Source organism: Apodemus sylvaticus, chromosome 7 (genome assembly GCF_947179515.1).
Source record: "Apodemus sylvaticus chromosome 7, mApoSyl1.1, whole genome shotgun sequence".
In the NCBI taxonomy this organism is placed as follows: domain Eukaryota; kingdom Metazoa; phylum Chordata; class Mammalia; order Rodentia; family Muridae; genus Apodemus; species Apodemus sylvaticus.
Window position 1 is genome coordinate 108000240 of NC_067478.1, and position 21474 is coordinate 108021713.

Below are 21474 nucleotides of genomic sequence, written 5' to 3' on the forward strand. Positions count from 1 at the left end.
AGACTCACTATATAGAATACCCTGCATCCCACCACACATGCTGCATCATTGGCTTTGTTCTCAAGGCAAACGCAAGAGGACCACACATAGGAGCCAACATTATCTACAAAGCAAGTCCCAGAATCGCATAAAAAGAGCTTGCCTCAATAAAAATAAAATAAAATAAAATAAAATGGGTTGCCTCTATAAATCTAATAAATGAATACATAGAAAACCCTAATTCTCATAAATCCCTGGTAGGAGTATAAATGCTGCTACTAATTGAAAAAGTTTTTTAATAGCTTGAAAAAACTAAACGTGTACATCTGTGTATTTGAGTCAGATTAAAGAAATGAAACCATAAGTCATCATCATTACAGTATTTTTTTAAAAAGTCAATTAACAGCCAACCAGCTGGACAGCTCTGTGGGTAAAGGTGCTTGCTGGCAAGCAGGAAGACTTTAACTCAATTCCCCCAAACTAACAAGATAGAAGGAGAACCAACTCCTGCAAGTTGTCCTCTGAACTCCACAAGTATGCTCACCCCCAGGATAAATAAACAAATGTAAAAAAGTAAATAAAATAATAAAGACAATCTAAAAGAAGACAGTACCCCAATCTTTTAACACCAGTGTTGTTTGGCTAGCTGGGCTTGATGACAATTTTCCTATCATCCCCTAAGTTATTGCCAAGGAATCAGAAGCAATTCCATTTTTAAAAATTCACAATGAAAGAAAATGAAGCCATGTACATCATAAACCACCATGTGTTTAGTTTTATTCGTTTACATTTTAACTGATATCCCCTTTCCCAGTTACCTCTCCACCAAGCCCCCATCCCATCCCCCACATTCTTCCCCTTTGCCTCTGCGAGGGGAGGGGGCTCTTCCACCCATTCACCCACTCCTGCCTCACCCCTCTAGCATCTCCCTATGCTGGGGCATCAAGCCTCCTCTTCCCCCCACTGATGTCGAATAAGGCCACCCCCTGCTACACATGTATCTGGAGTCCTGGCTCCCTCCATGTATACTCTCTGGTTGGTGGTTTAGTCCCTGGGAGCTCTGGGTAGTCCAGTTGGTTGATAGTTTGTCTTAAGGGGCTGCTATGCCCTTCAGCTCCTTCAGTCCCACCCCAGCTCTTCCTTTTTAACAGGTAAATCAGACTTTTTTGGGTTTTTTTGGACAAACCAAAGTCATAAGACTACAAAGAAAAAAAAATCTTAAGATTAAGAATGAGGAGAATAAAGGAAAGTAGAGAAATTAGGAGCTAGTAAGACAGATAAACAGCTACTTAGCTGTATATCATCTACAGCAGAATTATGTATTTCAAGAGTCTTAATGACTCCACTTAAGTCATATTATTTCATAATTCGGTGAAAAAACAGAAGGTACAAATGTGAAGTCTGCAAGTGACTAAAGCTAAATATTTACTTTCTAGGACTCTTAAGACTCCAAAGTAAAATTTATTATGGCAATATGTGGAGCCAAGCCTTTTCCCTCCTGCCACACTGTAATCTGAAAGACAATGTTTTAATGAAGGTCAGAAGTTAGAACAGAACTTCAGAAGTAGGAGATGGGGGACATATTTGATGTATTCAGTAAGTTCTCTGAATCTAAGAAAAAAAATGAATAAGCAAAACTATAGCAACCCAAGAAGAAAGGATAAAAATATCTTAGTTGACAACATATATCAGTAAGGAAATAAAATTATCCTAAAAGGTTTTTTAACTTTAAGATCCATTAACTTATTTCTCTAGAATGTAGCCCCAGAAAAGGCTAAAGTTTAAAGGGAAGTAGCAACAATGGTACAACAAAAACTCTGGTTCTCTGCCTCATAAATACTGTTAAAAGAAATGGAAAACAAACTACCAAACTTCAGAAAAGCCGCAGTATTGCCTGCAGAGGACAATACTGAAGAAGAAATAGCCTTCTGATCTCAAGAGGTAAATGAGACCCTCTCAATACCAGCATTCAGCTCCAGAACAGCGATAACACAACTTTGTCAGACAGTGGTGAGGTTCTAATTTGTCCACTAGAAAGATATACAAACCACATAAGTGATTTTAAATTTTCTTTGAGTTTATCAAAAAGCAAAAGAAAATAAATGAAATTAATCAAAACAACATATTTCACCAATGCAAGATGTTCAAAATATTCTCTCTATAATCAATATAAAATTAATGAGGTACTTTATATAAAAATATGTATTTCTATATCATAATCTACCTTAATTCACACTAACCTCATCTGAAGTGTTCACCCATCATTTATGTTACTACCATGTTCAACATGGGGTTAAGCAACCACCTAGAGAAGACTGTAGGGTGAGCTTCTATGATAAGGCTAAATGGTTTATCTTCCAATCCTGAGATCTCATGAAAGTACTGGGAAGATTATCAAGTACTTATCCCAGAAGTTTAGGGATTGGTTTAATCCCACTTTTAATCAGTCACTGTTATCTTTTCTTCATACAATATATGAACACTCTCTTAATTTTACTGTTGGGTTCTGAACAGGAAAATTTCATGAGAAAATTCAGTATATTTTTTTATTGCTTCCCTACTGCATTCCCATGAAAAAACGAACACTTGATTTGGGGAGTGGGGTGGGGTCAGATATGGCAGACCTAGCATTCTGATGCAGTTACTGGGAAACACTTAAAATTGTTTTACACAAAATTATTAGCTAAATTGTAATAAACTATAAAGGTTTTTATAAAATTATAAGTTAACTCTACAACTAAAGATTTGAAAAGTCTACTTTGTTAAGCTTCTGAAGCAGTCAAAATAACTTAGTATCTCAAAAAAGCAAAAAAGGTCTATTCTCTTTAGCTTTGCAAGCTAGTAAGCTTTGGTGAAAGTGCACACCTAAACCCCACCTAGATACAGGCAATTAAACATCCTAGCTGTAAAGCCCAAAATATAGTAATTTCAACAATAAACCCAAAAACCCATTCTGTAAGTAATAGAAAGATATTAAAGATCCATGGTAGGTAAATTAAATTTTATTACAGCAAAGGTTTAGGCACAATACTCTTAACACAGATTCATTAATTAGGAAAAAGCCAAAATCAGTAAAATCAATGAAGAAGCTACAGGAACAAAGGTCTTTTGTTTATCTTAGCTAGAGTCTAAGTTGGTAAACATATATACCCATAGCCAACAAAACTTAGTATACTACCCTTCAATCAAAAAAGCCTGTGAGTATTCTGTATTTAACCAACTTTTGCTTTCTAACAAAAACGCCAAGGCAAGACTGACTAGTTTCTGTATGTTTTCACTATTTCCATTCATTTGTGCCTAATTTTCATTTCTCCAAACTTAAGCTAGAGATATCAATTCACCCTGTTCAGCAAGCTATATATTCTGAGCATCTTTAGTCAATAGCCTAAATGGGGTTGGTAGCTCTTTTACTTGTAGATTATTTTATATATCCACAGAACAAGATTATCCCTATTTAAATTTATTTCTTTTTGAACCAGCATCTCAACTTTATAGGATAAAACTGAGAACCAAACAAGTAATCTAGCTCAAAGCTTAACAGGCAGAATATATCTTAAACTGGACTGGATTTGAGGCATATCTACACAGGAAAATTCAGATCTGGCACTGTAAACCTAGTCAAAATATAAAAATTTAAGGCACAAGTGGATACAATAATCTTAAAAACAGTTTTATTTATCTTAGGCGACCTATTATTGATACCAAAGGAAATAACACACACACACACACTTAGATGTTTTCCAAGCCTGTCTATCTCATGTTTTAAACTGTCCATTTCAGGAAATGGTACCTATTCATTGACCTATTCAAAATAGTCAAAAGGTCAACTATTGTACCTGCATTGCCACCCTCCCTAATACCTACCTACCAACCCTTTGACTCCTTATGATTGCTCTAATTTTAGCTTAGTCCTGGGAAAGATCACTAACCTTCCAATCACTTGGATACCTTATCTAGTCTTCTGGTGACAAGTATCAAGATGATGCTCATCATTGCCATTCTTTTAAAATTCTTTTTTTTAAAGATTTTATTTATGTATTATATGTATGTACACTGTAGCTCTCTTCAAACACTTTTTTTCTTCTCCCTCCAGCCCTTCTCCCTCTGGTTCCTCTCGCTCCGGCCCAAAGATTTATTTATTTATTATATATAAGTACTTCAGACACACCAGAAGAGGGCATCAGGTCTCATTATGGATGGTTGTGAGTCACCATGCAGCTACCGGAATTTGAACTCAGGACCTTCAGAAGAGCAGTCAGTGCTCTTAACTGCTGAGCCATCTCTCCAACTCCCTTAAAATTCTTTAATAAGGAGTTTATTTTTCACTATCTACTCCTCTAGCTTCATAATCTATGATTTCTCAACTTGTAACAAAATAACCATTTCTCATCTCTTAGATTCCCCTTCTCCAGTCTTAACGGTGCAGTCTGGGATCAGTATATACTACAGGCCTTTAAATCACATCACAAATTATTTATTAAGTATAACACAGATCTGGGAATACAAAAGCCAATAAATAAAATTAGGAATTTATAGTGGTGGCAGTCCACTGTAATGTAGTCCAATAACTTCATAAGGTTATCTAGATGTTTATTATTTAGCAGGCATCATGTTAGATTTTTCCACTCACTACTTTAAAAGGGAAAAGAAAACTGCTACCTTACTTGCCCAGCATTCATTAAATCTGAAATGCGAATCCTGGTCAGACTTTGTAACCTAAATATCTGAATCATCACGGCTCTGTTTCTGTCAAAGTATTATCTTCAATTTCCCAGAGCCAAATACACAAATAGCAGATACAAGATTCATTTGTTAAATGAATGAACTTGTAGTGTCAAACTTATCATCATCGTAACAGTAAGGAACATCAACGCATTACAGATATAATGACAACATCAGTTCTAATAGTATATTACATCAAAAACAACAAGTTACAGAGAACCTGGATTTTGTACCCAGCACGTACAGCACAGCTCACAACCACCGGTAAGTCCAGTTAGAGTATCTGACTTCTGTGGGTACCAGGCATTCACATGGTGCACATACATATATGCAGGCATACAAAATAAAATTAAAGTAAATTTTTAAATGGCTCAGAAATATCTCAAAAATGTTTACCATCTCTAACAATTGGGGAAACACAAATCAAAACAACTCTGAGATTCTACCTTATTCCAGTCAGAATGGCAAAGATGATCAACAACAAATCAAAAACAAATGCTGGAGAGGATGTGTGGAAAAAGTAACCCTCATTCAGTGTAGTAGGATTACAAACTTGTTCAGCCACTCTGGAAATTACTCTGAAGGGACCCTCAAAAGCTACAAACAAATCTACTCTACAACCCAGCTCTATCACTCCGCAGTATATGCCCAAAGGACTCAACATTGCACTGCATAGATACTTGTTCAATCAACTTCTTTGCACTCTATTTACAATAGCCAGGAAACTGAAACAATCTAATAGTCCTTCAAGTAACAAATGATAATGAAAATGCAATACATATATACTATGTAACATCATTAGTCTGTTAAAAGAATGAAATCATGAAATTTGCAGCTAAATATATGAAATTCATCATATTAAGTTAGGTAATCCAGACAGAAAGACAAAAGACAAATGACTATAGGTTTTCGCTCATCTGCAATTCCTAGCTCCCAGTCTTTAGATATGAGTATAGAACCCAGAGTAACTGCAGAAAGCAAGGAAGTTAGGGGGTGGGGGTGGCAGATAGCAGAGTATAAGTGAATTCAATGGGGAAATGGGGAGAACGGGGCTTTAATTGGGGAGAGAGAGAGGCATGAATATAAAGGGAGGAGGAAGACAAAGAGAATTATCTGAAAAATCATAAGGAATCATATTATCTATCTAAAATTAAATATAGCACATATTAAGTCTGTACATACACATACAGACAGACAGATTGTTTAAATGAACCATAGACTATCTTAAAACAAAAACAAAAGCAAAGAAAACTCCTTCACCATGCATGACATGAGAAGCCCCCTTTAAGTTATCAAGGTTGCCCAAGAAACTTGCAAAATATTATATGCTATTGCTACTGCCCTTAGAGCAAAAAAATGAAAAAGAGAAAGAAGAAAACAATAGAAGCATTACTGAGCTAAGCTTCTTTCATCACAATGATAGGGCACTTGTCTCCTTAAGATGCCACATCTAGCCGGGTGGTGGTAATCCCAGCACTCTGGGAGGCAGAGGCAGGTGGATCTCTGAGTTCGAGGCCAGCCTGGTCTACAGAGTGAGTTCCAGGACAGCCAGGGCTATGCAGAGAAACCCTGTCTCGAAAAAAACCAAATCCCCAAAAAAAAAAAAAAAAAAACCAAAAACAAAACAAAACAAAAAATAAACCAAAAAAGAAAAAAAACAAACAAACAAACAAAAAAAGATGCCACATCTAAGGCACCAACTTAAAAGCAGACTGGGCTATAACCAGCTAACCAGCCAATGAACCTGTTGGCATTTGGATCTTGACCTTCTCAGTCTCCAAAACTGTAAGAACTGACCTTCTGTTCTTTATAATTGATTCAATCTTAGATATAATGTTATCACAGCACAAACTAACTAAAACACTGTATTAATGTTATAGGAAACCTGTATGATTTTTGATTCTGTACTTTTAAAATTTTCTTCAGACTAACATACAAGAAACAGTTAACACAGATGGCCTGAAGAAAAGATGACTTTAAAGATAGGAGGAGGAGTTGGACATGGTGATGCTCACTTTAAATCCCAGGGGGAGTCAGTGGTCTACTGAAATTACTACTAGGCCAGCCTGGTCTACATAATGAGTTCCAGGCCGCCTGAACTACACAGTGAGACATGCCCACCAAAAGAAAAAAGAAAAAAAAAAAGGTATGAGGATAAACAAAAAGCAATTCCAGAAGCAATTCCAGAAGCAAAAATATGAACACAATAATATACACAAGGCTATGGGCCCATAGGTATCTTACAAGACTTTCTATAAAGTATATACCAAGCCTGTCTATCAAACTCTAGAAAGCTACTACAATTATGTTCCTTTAAATGTACCAAGGTGATCTTTTAACTTTTTTTTCTGTGCATTTGAACTCTTATAAAGGGGCTGCAAAAATCACCTAGTCAGTAAAGTACTTGCCATGAAATATAGAGCCTCAATTTGGATCCCTAATACCCCAGTGTAAGCCATAAAATCCACGTGACACCATGCATGTGCAACCCTGTGCTGACTCGGGTAGACAGCAGGATGCCTGGAGCTTACTAGCAAGCTCCCTAGTCAATCCTGAGCTCCAGGTTCATAGATGAGACAAACAGGCTGGGGAACTGATCCAGTAATTAAGAACACTTACTATGTTAGCACGAGGTCCTAAATTCAAATCTCCAGCACTCCACACACACACACACACACACACACACACACACACACACATGAAAAATCTGGACATGGATGCACATACCTCTAACCCCAGCACTGAGAGGAAGAGACAAATGTATCCCTAAACAATGAGCTTCAGTTCAGTGAGAGACCCTGTTTCAATGTAACAAGACAGTAGTAATAGATGAAGATGCCTAATATCTCTCATAGGCCTTTACTTGGATACAAATAGGTACATGCATCCCAGTCATATGCATAACCACAAGCACAAAAAACATGTACCAAAAATAAAAATAAGGTGGAGCCCATAGGAAAAGGCATCCACCACTGATTAATTTCTGACTGCCATACGTGAATAGATGGACACACAAAGGTGGACATACACACACACACACATACACACACACACACACACACACACACACACACACACATACACCAAATACAAAAACAGGAAGAAAAACTTCAAAAACTACCCAGAAAAACTGTATGAGAGAGAGAGAAAGAGACTGAGACTATATATAGTTATATGTAATCTAAAATCTAATCTAATCTAGTTGATGACTATCAGAAATCAGATCAGTGGTTATCTGGAGCAACAAGATTAAAGTGTAGGGTTGAGAGAAGCACAAGAAAATGTCAAGATGCTAGAAATGTCCAATGTCTTGATTGGTAGATAAGGCTACAAGATGTACTGTGCTAACACAGCAAGGTTCTTTGAAATAAGTGCTTAAAATCTATAACTGTTATAGAATAAAAGCTATACCTTACTAAAGTTACTAATTTGAGAAACACTTGGAAATTATTCCCAGGCTCCTCTCCCAGATACTGTGAATCAAGGAACATTACTGGGACCCAGATAATCTGTACTTTAAACACAAGGCCACAATGGCCTCTTCGCATTTTTAATGATCACAATTTATACTCTGGGATCTATTGACTGATCTAGCACAATGTCAAGGAATTACAATAATAATAATGGTGAATCAAATATAATATAAACAAAAAACCAATAAAAGCAAAATAGCTACCTGGATAATCCTAGTTTGAAAAATCCTGAGTATGTAAATATGCACACATACATGCACCACATATGCAAACACATGCTCCCCCTCAGGTTGTACTCACATACAAAGATAAACTCAACACATTAATATTGCCAAGGTTGAGAAACTGACTGAAGGCTCATCTCAAGAGATGCTACCAAAATTATTCATTTATGGCTCCAGAGTAAAAAGGAGCAGGCCTAACATGCTCAGGGCACAAAGGTACTTGTCACTAAGTCTGACCTCTGGTTTGGTTCCGTGGCAAACACAGTGAAAGGAGAACTGACTCCAATAAATTGTCCTCTCAACTCCACATGCAACCTCATCACATAGAAATAAACACTCTTGCACAAATCTTAAAATTTTTAAAATGAAAAGGAGTTGTAACCTTCAATTACCAAGGAAGGGAGATACCCTCTTTATATTCTTTGAAAAGCAAACATAGACTAAAACAAAATATATGAATATGTAATACTTAAAACTCTAAGATAATATAAATAGGAGCAGCCCCATGCTATTCTTTTAAACACAAGGAATACTTTGCTCTTCTCAGTTTTAAAAGTACTTTTAAAGTTACTGGCTACAAGTCCATAATCTTTTATACAGATGAAGCAGGGCGGTGGTGGCCCACACCTGTAATCCCAGCACTTGGGAGGCAGAGGCAAGCAGATTTCTGAGTTCAAGACCAGCCTGGTCTACAGAGTGAGTTCCAGGACAGTCAGGGCTACACAGAGAAACCCTGTCTCGAAAAAACCAAAAACCAAAATTCAAAAAACCAAAAAAAAAAAACCAAACAAGAAAAACAACAAAAAATAATAATAATAGTAATAATAATAATACAGATGAAAAGGCATCATCTTTAGCCACCCAGAAATTATGTCACAACACTCTAATCCAGTTATCTATTCTGAAAGCATGGTAGAACACTATATGAAGATACACAGGATATTAAAGGATAGAAATTTTAAGAATAAAATAGGCTTCTTGTGGAGGCTGAGGCTGCTGGAAATCAAACCCAGAAATGCTAAGCTAACCATGCTCGGTCACTAGATTGCATCTCTCACACAAAATTTTGTTTTACTAAAATAGCCAGAGCATTTTCTGTATATTGGACCTAATAATAAAAAGCTGGAACTTTTGCTATCTTTCCCTTTCTGCTTTTATTTAAAAGACATTTGCAGAACTTTGGATTTGGGGCATCGGGGAAAGAAAGGAAGGGACTTACGTAGTGAGGAGAAAGGGAAAGGGAAAAAAATAAAAATCCTTCACCTTTTGTGAAATACTAACTTAAAATGACTGATACCTTAGTAGAAGGGACAACTCAAGATCTGAATCCATGTCTGACATCAAAGTTCAAGTTCTTAGTCAAGCTAAGGTGTACTTTCATTAAGATTTTGAACCAGAAAATGCCCCTTCCTCTCCCCTGAAACTCATCTGATGACACAAATGATCAAAAGAAAACAAACAAACAACAACAACAACAAAAAATCCTTCTCAAAAGGTAGCAGTCATTGGGTACTATTTCTTTTTGGACCAGCCCTGGTTTTCATCTGGTTGAAGGTGACCTCTTCTGGAGATTACAAACAGGGCCTCTCTAGCCCTACTAGTCTCTGGTGTGCAGCATAACTGAATCCAAAATAAGAAAAATGCAATATGAACTTAATAGCCTTTATTTAAGTCTTCTTTTCTCATACCAAGTCCACTACCCTTTTGACAACATTTAAAATCCTTACTTTTGATCATTAGCACTTTTTGACCACAGTACAGAGAATGGAATCTACACATTTTTGTCTCAAAGCTTAGTAAAATGCACTGCAAATTTCAACTTTCAATAAAAATTTGATGACAGCTTTTTTAAGTCAAAATATGAAATTAGGCTTTCTGTCAGCAATTCAGTCAAGCAACACTACTCTACTGTCCAGTCCCAGACATACAAGTCTATGATGAGTATATATATACATATATATATATATATATCATCAAATGTATGTCTGATGCCAATCTGCTCTACAACTATCTTCATTCCAATTAGTCATAAAAGTCACAGACTAACTACTCTCCTCCTAGTCTCCTTAACACTTTTGTTGGTAGAGTCCTTTCAACTGTCTTAAAGGTGACTTCTTCGGGGTTGGCTACTAGGCTAACCATGCTCTGCCACTAAACCGCATCCCCTCTCTCATCAACAGTTTCGGTTTTGCTTTATAAAAAGTCTGGTCTAAGAGTTCTTCAAATATCTCAACAGATTACGTCTTTATCATAACTTCTCATGTCCTTACCTACAAATTATCTTATCTCTAAATGAAAACCAGTACCTATAAATTGCTAAATTAGGAAAATATGTAGCAAGTTCTCTTAAATACAGACACTGTTTCCAATTATGAAAGCCTTAGTGCAATTCGATATTTTTTAATAACAGTATCAAGAGGACCAGGCTCCATCACATTGCCCTATCACTCAGTGACTGACACACTGCTATCAAGTAAACTACCGAGGGAACTTCAACATTTCTCTCAGAGCGCCATTCAAGCGCTGTGGACTCTAGTCTCACTCAGCTGGATGTAATCAAAGACTGTGTCTTGCCTCATTCCCCCAGCCCCCATCATCCCCTACTCTTTCCCTTGCTGTTTGGAGAAATAAAGAATCCAGGAAGAAACTGTGTCCATCCTTCAGTCGGTCAGGATTCTACAAGTTGCACTCCTGATACATGGATGAATGCAGGAGTTTCCCCAACTTTCACTACCTGAATGCACATAAATATGTTTAAAAAAATGCTTGTCACTCTAGATTACTGTTCCTCGGGATTCCCAGAGGCAACTGGAAAGAGCTTTCCTTTTCGTCAAAATTAGAGAATCAAAATAAGTAACTCTTAAAGTTGAACGACTTAGCAATAAGTGTGCCAAGATTTAAGTAATAAGTAATGATTTCACTAACTTAGCAAACATCTGGTCATCACAGATTCTACCCCTTCGACTGAAAGAAAGCAGATACGCCACAGTGTACTATAAAAAGTAACTTAGCCAAAGAAGAAATGTGTAAGAAAAAAAGTCTCAAGTGCTTATTTCATACTACATACAAAGTACGAAATGTGGAACCCTGGAGTGGAAAATATGAATGAGATGGCCTGTTCTTTTTCCAGCATGTGGGGGAGGAGAGGAAATGAAAAGGCTTAAGAGAAAAACAGACTACTGAAATTATTTTCAAAAATTAATTTCCTTCAACTTCTCCAGCCCGAGTCTGCCCAACCCCCTCCTCCCTTCTCCAGGCACCATTGTCATCCTTTACACTTCCTCCGGGGGGCGCCCTCCCAGACCTCATCTTTCCCTATTTCCAAAAAAATAAATAAATAAATAAACCCAAACCAAGCTCTGGATCTGTCTGGACACTCGCCCGCCATCCACCGGGCTCTACGGCTGAGGCCGGAGAAGGCGAAGCGAGCAGCAGCCTGTTTGTGGGAGCTGCAGCCGCCGCCGCCCCCTCCATCGCAGCCCCAGCTCAGGGCATCTTCTTCCTCCCTCCCTACAGCTGCCCTCCCTGGCCGGCCCACGGAGAACCCGCGCCCAACTCGCTCATCCATCCCCACCCGGCTCGCCCGGCCTACACACCCACACGGGGACCTCAGCCCAGGCTGCTCGGGCGGGAGACCCGGGGCAAGCAAGGCCGCGGGGCCGGGGGTCGGGGCCCGGAGGCCGGGAGGAGACGCAGGAAACACTGGTCTCGGAGGCGGGCGAGAGCTGGGCTGGGACGGGGCGGCTCCGGCGACTCGGGCCTCAGGGGCCACGGTCCGCCCGCCCGCCCGCCCGCCCGCTCGCTCCCCCGGCCTGCCCGCCAAGGCGCAGGAAACGCCGCCGCCTCGGCTCCACTCACGCTCAATTCAAACTGTCACCGCGGCCGCCTCCCCTCCCCTCCCCCCGGCCGCCGCGCCCCGGGCCCGCCGCCTCCCTGCCGCGACGCTCGCCCCTCTAGCCCCAGGGCGTTCCCCGGCTCGTCCGGGGGTCGCCGAGGACCCGCGCGTCCCGACCCGGGGCCGGGATCGCCGGCGGCCGGGAGCTGAGGCTCACCCATGGTGCTGCAGTTGACGCTCCTCTCCTCAGCAGCAGCGGATCTCGCACTGACCGACATCCCCTCCCCCTCCGCGACCAGCCCCGGCGCGGCGCAGCCGGCGGATTCTCCAAAGCCACCTACGCCGATTCCGCAGCGTAGCCGCTCGGCGTCGCTGCCCCACTTACGCACGCGGCAGCAGGCGGACTGCCCCACTGGCTCTCGCCCGCCCTGAGGCTTCCGGGCCGAGCCGAGGCGGCTACGCTCTCGCGAGATTACCCACCTCCGCGGCCTGCCGCCCTGCTTCGTCCGCTCTTAGCGTATTCTCCCTAGCGCCGCCGCCGATTTGCTGTGCCTCCTCAACCGCCATGTTGATACATTGGCCGCGTCTGGGCACTTCCGTTGTCGTGGACAGTAGGGTCTTTCGTATTTTTTTTCCCCGACACTACCTCTACGGTTAACCGCGCTACTTTTGTCACTGAAAGTCCTGGGGACTCGGCGGGAGCGGTGACTGGGGCGCGAGGGCGGGGTCTTGCCAGGACTAAAGATGGCCGCCGCCAGTGCCTCCCGCCCTCCACCACCCCACCCCACCCCCGCGCGCAATTTCACGTCAGGTTCTGGAGCCGCGGGAGCCGCGGGGTTGGCCCCCACTTCTCCTTACGGAGTTGGCGTAACGCTGGGAGGCGCTGGTTAAAGAGCCAGCAGCTCTTGGAAAATTGCCCTCGGGGTGGGGGCCCCCGCCTAGGCGGTGCGGCCGTGGGTTTGACGTCTTTGTGGAAGAGAAGACGACAGGCAGGTGTCGGTGCTCCTGGCTCTCCCGTCCATCCCGTTCCCTGACTTCCGTGACTTTCTGGGTGGAAAGGGAGGGCAGGCCCCGCTCGCCTGGACGGCCCGGGCATGAGGCCACCGCTGCCGTGTGATCACACTCCCTGTTGACTCACCTCGGGCCCCGCTCGAGGAAATGAATGGACGGACACACGGGAAAGCAACTCAGTGACAGCGGCGGGTGTGGAAAGCAAGGCGGGAGGTGACACCGGTGTCCGCGGCGGCCGGAGCCTCCCCTCACATGCTTCCTAGTGAGAGTGGCCTCGGTCCGCCGCGAGCCGTCCCTGTCTTTCTCCAGCCCTGTCTGGAGACTGCTGGTCCCCTTCGCTGCAAAGTGAAGCGAAGGCATTTTGTGTGCAGAGTTAACTGTGGGCACCACAGACAAGTTCGCGGCAGCACGGCGCTATCTCCTAAAGCCATCCATAAGTTACATTGTTTAAAAAGTTGGTACTGTGTGAACTCGGTGAATTGCAGCTATCAGCACTCAGACGGAGAACACAATACTGAGGGGGAACCACGTTGCAAAAATTATCTGCTGTAAGGAATGTTTTTAGGGAGGTTTTAGTTTTTAAATGAGAAGCTGTGAAATCAAAGTGCAAAGGTCTCATAAAGGCTACATAGAAAGTTTAAAATAGCCGGGCAGTGAGTGCTGGGAGGCGGAAGCAGGCGGATTTCTGAGTTCGAGGCCAGCCTGGTCTACAGAGTGAGCTCCAGGACAGCCAGGGCTACACAGAGAAACCCTGTCTTGAAAAACCAAAATTAATTAATTAATTAAAAAATAAAATAATGGCTACTTTTACGGAGGAGGGAGTGGGGGGGGGGGTGACAGGAAGCGCTCCATTCTGTCTTTTTATTTTTCTGTCCAAGTAATCTGATGGAAATGTGAAAGCCAAAAGTTAAGGCATGTTAAAATTAAGTATGGGGCACATGGGTGTTCCATTTTCTGGGTACTTGAAATACTTCCAAGTAGCTTTTTTTTAAGGAAAGAAATTTTACCTAAGAAAACCAATTATGTTGTATCTTGTTTTAAGCTGTTCCCACACCTACATTTTTACATTTTAAATGTATTTCACCTTACCTGCCAACCGATCATTGTGTTAAAATTCTGTCGATAAATTTCTGCCTCAAAAAAGGCAATGTAGCCTGCCAGTGGGAGTGCACTACTTTCATCCCAGCACTCAGGAGGCAGAGGCAGGCAGATCTCTGAGTTGGAGGCCAGCCTGGTCTACACAGAGAATTCCAAAACATCCAGAGCCACAGCGACAGAGAGCGGGGTGAGGGGAGGGCAGTGTAGAGAACACAGGGTCTATAAAGTTAGAGTGTTTGGGTTCAAATCCCAGCTAGCATTATTAGACATGTGGCTAAGGACAGATACATGGTTAACTTTCTGTGACCAAGTTTTTTCCTCCACAAGTATCTGAGTTCGGTAGACTAATGCATGCCCTGTGTGGAGTAGAAGCTTACTGATATTTCTTACATGTAGTTAATTTATAATGGTTAATTTATAGTGCAAAAATTGAACAAAATACTATTATTGATATAACTTAATAGTCTATAAAGAAAATATCTATCTCTGTTAGTAAATTTCTTTGAGAATGAGCTTTTAGTAGCATCTGAATCCCATTACGAGATTAGTGAATTGTGAGCTTTGTCATTTCCTGGAAATGGATAACTTTTCAATATAAATACTGTCAAAGGTACATTGGTGCTATCATACAAAGTCCACTCCAAATAATAACTTCAGTGTTTTCCATTTAAAATGCATGGAAGATTACAGGAAATGAGATTATACCATGTGGAGCTTTCTCAGAAAGAGATTCAGTAACCAATGTTATATACTGTATATATGTTAAAAAATGATATATAAGATATAGAAAGTGAGAATTGTACTCATTTTATGATCTTTCTTTGTGCTGTGTGGAGTATTACATTTAATAATGCCTAGATCTTAAACTAATTCACAAAGAGGCTTGTAAGAAAATCCTGGGCTTGTCAAGTAGGCTGTTTCCAATATGAATTTACAATGTACACATGCAGTAAACTACCAGCTTCCTCAAGTGCATATTTCCCTAGCTAGCTCTTTTTTCTACTTTCAACAACGGCCTCTTCAGAATTTCTGCATTATTTTCAAGCCATCTCTCTCACTTATTTTCAGAAAAAAAGGGAGAAAAAATATAAACCAGTGGACTGATTCCTCCCTCACAAGCCTGCCTGCACAGGCATCTGAGCTGGCACCATGAATTAGTACTCCCTGCCCCTACTATCTCTGAAGCACATATATTTGCCTCTTCAGGAACTTCTCTCAATATATATTTTATTTCACTTAATAAGCTTCAGCATTTCATCCCTATTACTCTGCCTTATTATAAAATTATGAAATTCTTCATAAGGTCATCACTACTTAGTTTTTCAATAGAGTGGAACTCTTTTTCTTTTTTAAATCAACTTCTCTGCAGCATTAGATAGTAGTAATCATGATTTCCTGAATATACATCATTTGATTTGTAAAACCACACTTTCCTGGTTTTCCTCCTAGATCTCTTTTTTTTTTTAAATCTTCCAGTCTAGGACCATCTTCTGCCTATCACTTAACACCTAGAAGCTGTTCAAACTGATTTGTTCCTATTTTCACTTAGATAGATGATAGATTGAGAGATGTATGCATATGTATATACTATGTATTTATTATATGTGAATCACTGTTTTATCTGCGTATATATATATGTATATATATATATATATATATATATATATATATATATATATATATATATATGTATATCATATGTATACATGGCACCCAAAGAGGTCAGAAGGCATCAGATCCCCTAAGACTGTGGTGACAAATGATTAGCAATTGCCGTGACTGCTGAGAACAGAAACCAGGGCCTCTGGAAGATCAGCCTGTAATCAGAACCACTGAGGAATCTCACCAGATCCCTGTCTCATGTTTTAAAAGTAATTTATTAGTATATTTGTGTATGTGGGTGTGGTTGTGGGTATACCATATGTACAGAGGTCAGAGGACTTTTAGGAACTCTTCTATCCTTTCACCATTGATTCCATTCCTGACACTCATTAGGCTTACCCAGCAGTGTTCTTATCCACTGCATTCTCCTGAATCCCTGCATTCTCCTGAATCCTGCATTCTCCTGAATCCCATCTCCCCTTTAACAGTCTGACTCTTGTGGTCTCTTTGGCTTCTGAGATCGTAAGTGTGCTGATGACTCCTAAGTACAAGTTTCAAGTCCACTTCTCGTTTTTAACTATAAAGTCCACATACCTTTAAAATATTTATCCTGGATAGTCCAAGCTACCTCAAAATTACATATCCCAAACTGAACTTCTCGTTTCATTATGCCTGTATTTGCTTCAGATCTCTAGATGGCATCATCATCGATCTAGTGTATAAGCAGAAATTCGGGTGTATTTGGTCCTGCCCTCCGACAGTTGTCACAAAGTCCAGCCAGGTTTTCTTTCCCAACTCTTCGTCCACTTCTTTCCTTCTTCATCATGTTTAGGCAAATAGATTCTCTTGCCTTAGCTCTGTGTATTGCTCTACAATTTATAAGTCATTTTTCTATATCCATAGTGACCATTCTAAGCATTAACTATGTCAGTCTGTTTAGTCTTCAGACCTGGAAGATGTACATGTTTTATTTCCTCATTTCTGGCCTGCTCACTGTGTCTTCCTCTCTAGACTGTAGCAGGACTTACTGATTCTCTGTCTGTAATAATACTGTGTCTCTAACATTCCATTTTCCTTCCCTCGTGCTTATTTGATTTTTACTTTCTTTCTCAGTTTAACCATAATTTCTCTAAAAGCCTTTGTTGATCCCTCATGATTGGATAATATACTTACTCTCATATTGTGCTAATAGTACAATTTTGTAAATATTTGACTCCCTTCCAGTGGAGTACAAACTCTTTGAGAGCAGGGATTCTTGGTAAGATATATAGCGCCAACACAGGGTGTGGTACTGATTACTAATTCAGCAACTATTTGTTGAGGGATAATTGTATAGTGGGCACTAATACAGTACTTATGTGTTGAGTGAGGAATCCCAACAATGAGGAGGGAATTGTGTCTCTGAGAATGTGGGAGCTGTAAGACCAATATTTTAACATACTAATACTGATTTTTTAAAGCCAATATTAAACTGAATATGAGGTTTTATTCTCTATTAAATCAGTTTCTCATGAAAATACACTAGTATTTTTCAGTATGAGAATTGTAACAGATTGAATGCAAATAAGTAATTAAGTCAGCTGTTTCTTATTAGACACTTTTTTAAAGTGCCAAAATGTAAAGCAATGATATGTCTCAAACTAATTTTTATTGCTTTAGAAGATACAGATATTTGTCATAAGATGTGTTTTGTGTTGACATATATTATTATATTTTAATGTATTTTAGATATTTGTCAATTAAATTAGAAAATAACCTAAAACTTTCTCGGTTTCCATTTCAAATAAAGTAGCTCATATGTTCCACATAGGCAGCATACTTCAAGATCCTCAGTGACTTGAGTAATGGCAAGGTGCCCACAAGGGAACATTTGAGCCCTGCTGCAGAGGTATGGATGATACATGCCAGGTATCTGCTGTTCACCAGTGACTTCCATTTACCAGCACTCAAGACAACTGCTTAGGGCACCTTCAAATGTCCTTGCTAGTGCTGAGATTACAGGTGCACATCCCATCCCATGCAGGTGCATAGGGATTCTCTCCCTCCATTTCTCCCTCTCTCCCCTCACCCTTCTTTTCCCTTGTCCTCCCAAGACTCTATCCCTCTGGAACCAAGAGAAAAGAAAAGAAAAAAGAAAAAGAGGCTTCCTTAAGCTGCTTTTGTCAGTCTGTTTTATCACAGCGGCAGCAACAACAAAAACTAATGTGTGTACTATCCAGAAAATCTCTTTAAGTTTTCATGAACTTTGAGTGTGGATTAAATATGTGTGATTAAATAGCATAGCACCAGAAGAAAGCTTTGGTGAGATCAAACAAGCTTATTAAAATGGAAATTTGTGCTGTTTGACAAACAAAGGGGGAGACATATTTAGCCCTATATGGATTAAGAATCTGTGAAGTACAAGAATGTCATTTTTGAGGTTAATGAACAAAAAAAAAAAAAATAAAGAAAAATAAAACACCATACTTTAAAGATGAAACATCATGGAAGAAAAGCCAAAACACACAAAGCAAGAGGAGAGATGGAAGGAAAAGGAGGGAAATTCCAGTTTTAGCCCAAAGAGTTAAACAACTGGAAAAAATATCAGAACAACCTCCATTCTTAAATTCTTTACCTCTTTTTCCCACCAGCCAAGAAGAGAGTGGGTGAAGACATAGCACAGAAATAGGATGTCCCAGAAGTCCAAATTTATCTCAGTTTATCAGTGGAGTCTCAAGGAATGTTCATATCCAGGCCATTCTGAAGAACTTATTTCTCACATATAGAAGAGTCCCTTTGTTCCTTGAGGGTTCCACATCCCCGACAATAGACTGGCAGTGCGGCTGCCTCTGGGACAGAAATGAGAAGAAAGCACTTACCTTGTTTTTCATTTTGTTTTGTTTGACATTAGTACCTTGTTTTAGAGCTATCAAGTAGAAAAATCCAAAGTTTATAAAATGTATTGCAAGCGGAAAAGACCATTGCTGCCAACTCCCTTTGGCATTTCCTACCACTGAATCAGAAATTGACTGAAATAGGAAATAGGGACACTTGGTTCTATCTATGGGAAACCAGCTGCCTGCAGCAACTAGGCTAAATATATTGACTTTGGCAATGACTGAACACTTCCTGCTATACAAAAGTGAATTGAACTTAATTAAGTTTATAGAGATATAATAGAGATATAATAGACGATCATTTTACAGTCTGTAGGCACTAGCCCTATTCTTTTCTAGCTGGCCTTGATTAGTAACCAATGAGTTTTCTAAAGGTATACCTTAGAGAATAAGAGGAGGCAAATGCCCTGGCATTTATGCCAGATGCATGGATCTGTTCCCTTTAAGTGAGCAATTGCATCACAGCATCATAGAGACTAACTAGGACTGGTCAAACTGTTAGTAACAGTTAAAATAGTGTGTCATCGCTGCCCTTTGTGTGAGGCCCCTAACGACACAGACTCTGTGTGTGTGTGTGTGTGTGTGTGTGTGTGTGTGTGTGTGTGTGTGTGTAAGCACATACATATATGTGTGTTCATATTAGGCCACATGAGTGTGTGTATATGTGTACAAAGACCAGAGATCAACAGATGTCTTTCTCCATCTTTTTTTCCATCTTATTTTGTTGAGGCTGAATCAAGTGGCTACACTGGCAATTAGAACAAGCCCTGGAAACCCTTCCAGCTCAGCATCTATAGCACTGGGATTGCAGACACATGGATCATACCTTGTTGTTTTAGTTTTTTGAGATAGGGTTTCTCTGTGGAACACCAATTATCTTGGCTGGCCTCAAACTCACAGAAATCTGTCTGCCTCTTGCTGGGATTAAAGGGTATATCATCACCCACCAGGCACAAATCTGGTTTTTAGTGTGGGTTCTAGAGATCAAATTTGGGTCCTCACATTTTTATGACAAGCACTTTACCTACTAAGCCTTCTCTCCAGCCCCAATTTAGAGACTTACTGCATGATTAACCATTTCATGTTGATTGGACCCTACTTTAGGGAGCTACTTTAAGCACCTGACAAAAAATAAGAGACAAGTGATAGTATTTGTGATTGCTGCACATAATGTGATTTCATTGGGTGAATCAAATGTCTTGTTTGCCTTAATCCTTTTTTTGTTTCATTTGTTCCAGAAAATTTATAGTAAATAATATCATGCAGTTAAACACTGTACAGATAATGACCATCTTTTTAATCCAAAAACACAGTAATATCACAGTTGACAAAAGGGCTTGCTTATTGGCATTTTCTATTCAAGTTCTTGACTCCAAAGGCTATATGTGTGGCCTTCTTAGTCTCAGAGTTAGAAGGTTAGAGGAGGCCTAACCTCAATCAGCTACCTACCAAATGCAGAACTTACTCAAATAGACGTTTTCCATAGTCTATATATTGCCTACTATTGAAGTTATGAGTGTGAGCATTTAGGGGAAGCAGCTGTATTGCAGATGATGATATTCCTTAGCTCCGGCGTGCACATATGGCACTGGCGAAACTCCCTTTCCCTTTCATGATTAATGATACGCAAATGAACACTTCTGGAATTGGTTTCTGATAAAAGTATTTATTTAATGCTATTATCTCAAAATAATCCTAGGCTTTGAGCTAATTATAAGTGATTTAGATTTTTCCCACTGGCCACTAGACAATTTTTTTTTTTTTGGTAAAATCTAGGTGTCTACAAATTGTTGAGCAAATCTCTAGATATTGAGATCGATTAATTCTTAGCTATCTGATATAGGACTTAATGTCACATACAGGGCCTGGTATAGTTCCTATACATGATAAGCACTCAAGTTTATTGGGAATAATTTTATATATTTTGAGGTTCTTATGTCACTTAGTAAACTAAATAAAATGGGAAAGACTATACCAACAAAAAGGTAGAACATGAATATTACAAATAGAGAAATTATCTTTGATTTTGCTTCTTAATTTGTTCCCAACTTCCTTTGCACATACATGCAAATATATTAGGGAAAAAATAAACACGAACAAGAGAAAAGTCCTTTTGTAAATAATCTTCCTGTAAATTCTGCATGGACACACACTCTCTCTCTCTCTCTCTCTCTCTCTCTCTCCCCCCCCCCCCCCATCTGTGGCACTGAAATGAAAGGCTCAGTTGATGACATTGGCAGTATGCTAACCTGCCTTGCTTCAGCCAGGTCTTCTAGGCCATGCCTCTCCTGACCAGTTTGTTGAGGCAAGTCTGACTCAGCTCCCTTGGTTTACTAATCTGTTAATGAACAGTAAACACAGGCTTCCCAGGCCCTTGAACAGCCAAAATGAACTCTGAGAAGAAAAAAGACAAGAAAGATCAGAAAGGAAAAATCCTCTTTAGACCCCCAGCAGATACTCTCCTCTGCTTTTATACTCAACATGCAATGATATCCAGCAAAACAGTCTTTGATTTTACATGTAAATTGTTAAAATAAAAGACTGTGAGGCCAATTATTCCAGCGACTGTGGCTATGAGTTCTGAGTGAGTCACTTCTTCAGGAAATGTAAAGAATGTCGAGTATGTGAAGGTTGCTGATGAGGCTGTAGACCAT

General features: G+C 40.0%; 1 protein-coding gene across 1 annotated transcript; it reads left to right on the top strand.

Moving 5' to 3' along the window:
• The first annotated feature begins 1550 nt into the window (after nt 1-1550).
• Nucleotides 1551-12665, top strand: LOC127689804 (translation initiation factor IF-2-like). The gene is made up of 3 exons (XM_052189389.1): nt 1551-1575; nt 11756-12455; nt 12533-12665. Exons 1-3 carry the CDS (start codon nt 1551-1553, stop codon nt 12663-12665), a joined length of 858 nt encoding a protein of 285 aa, XP_052045349.1.
• The last annotated feature ends 8809 nt before the right edge of the window (nt 12666-21474 follow it).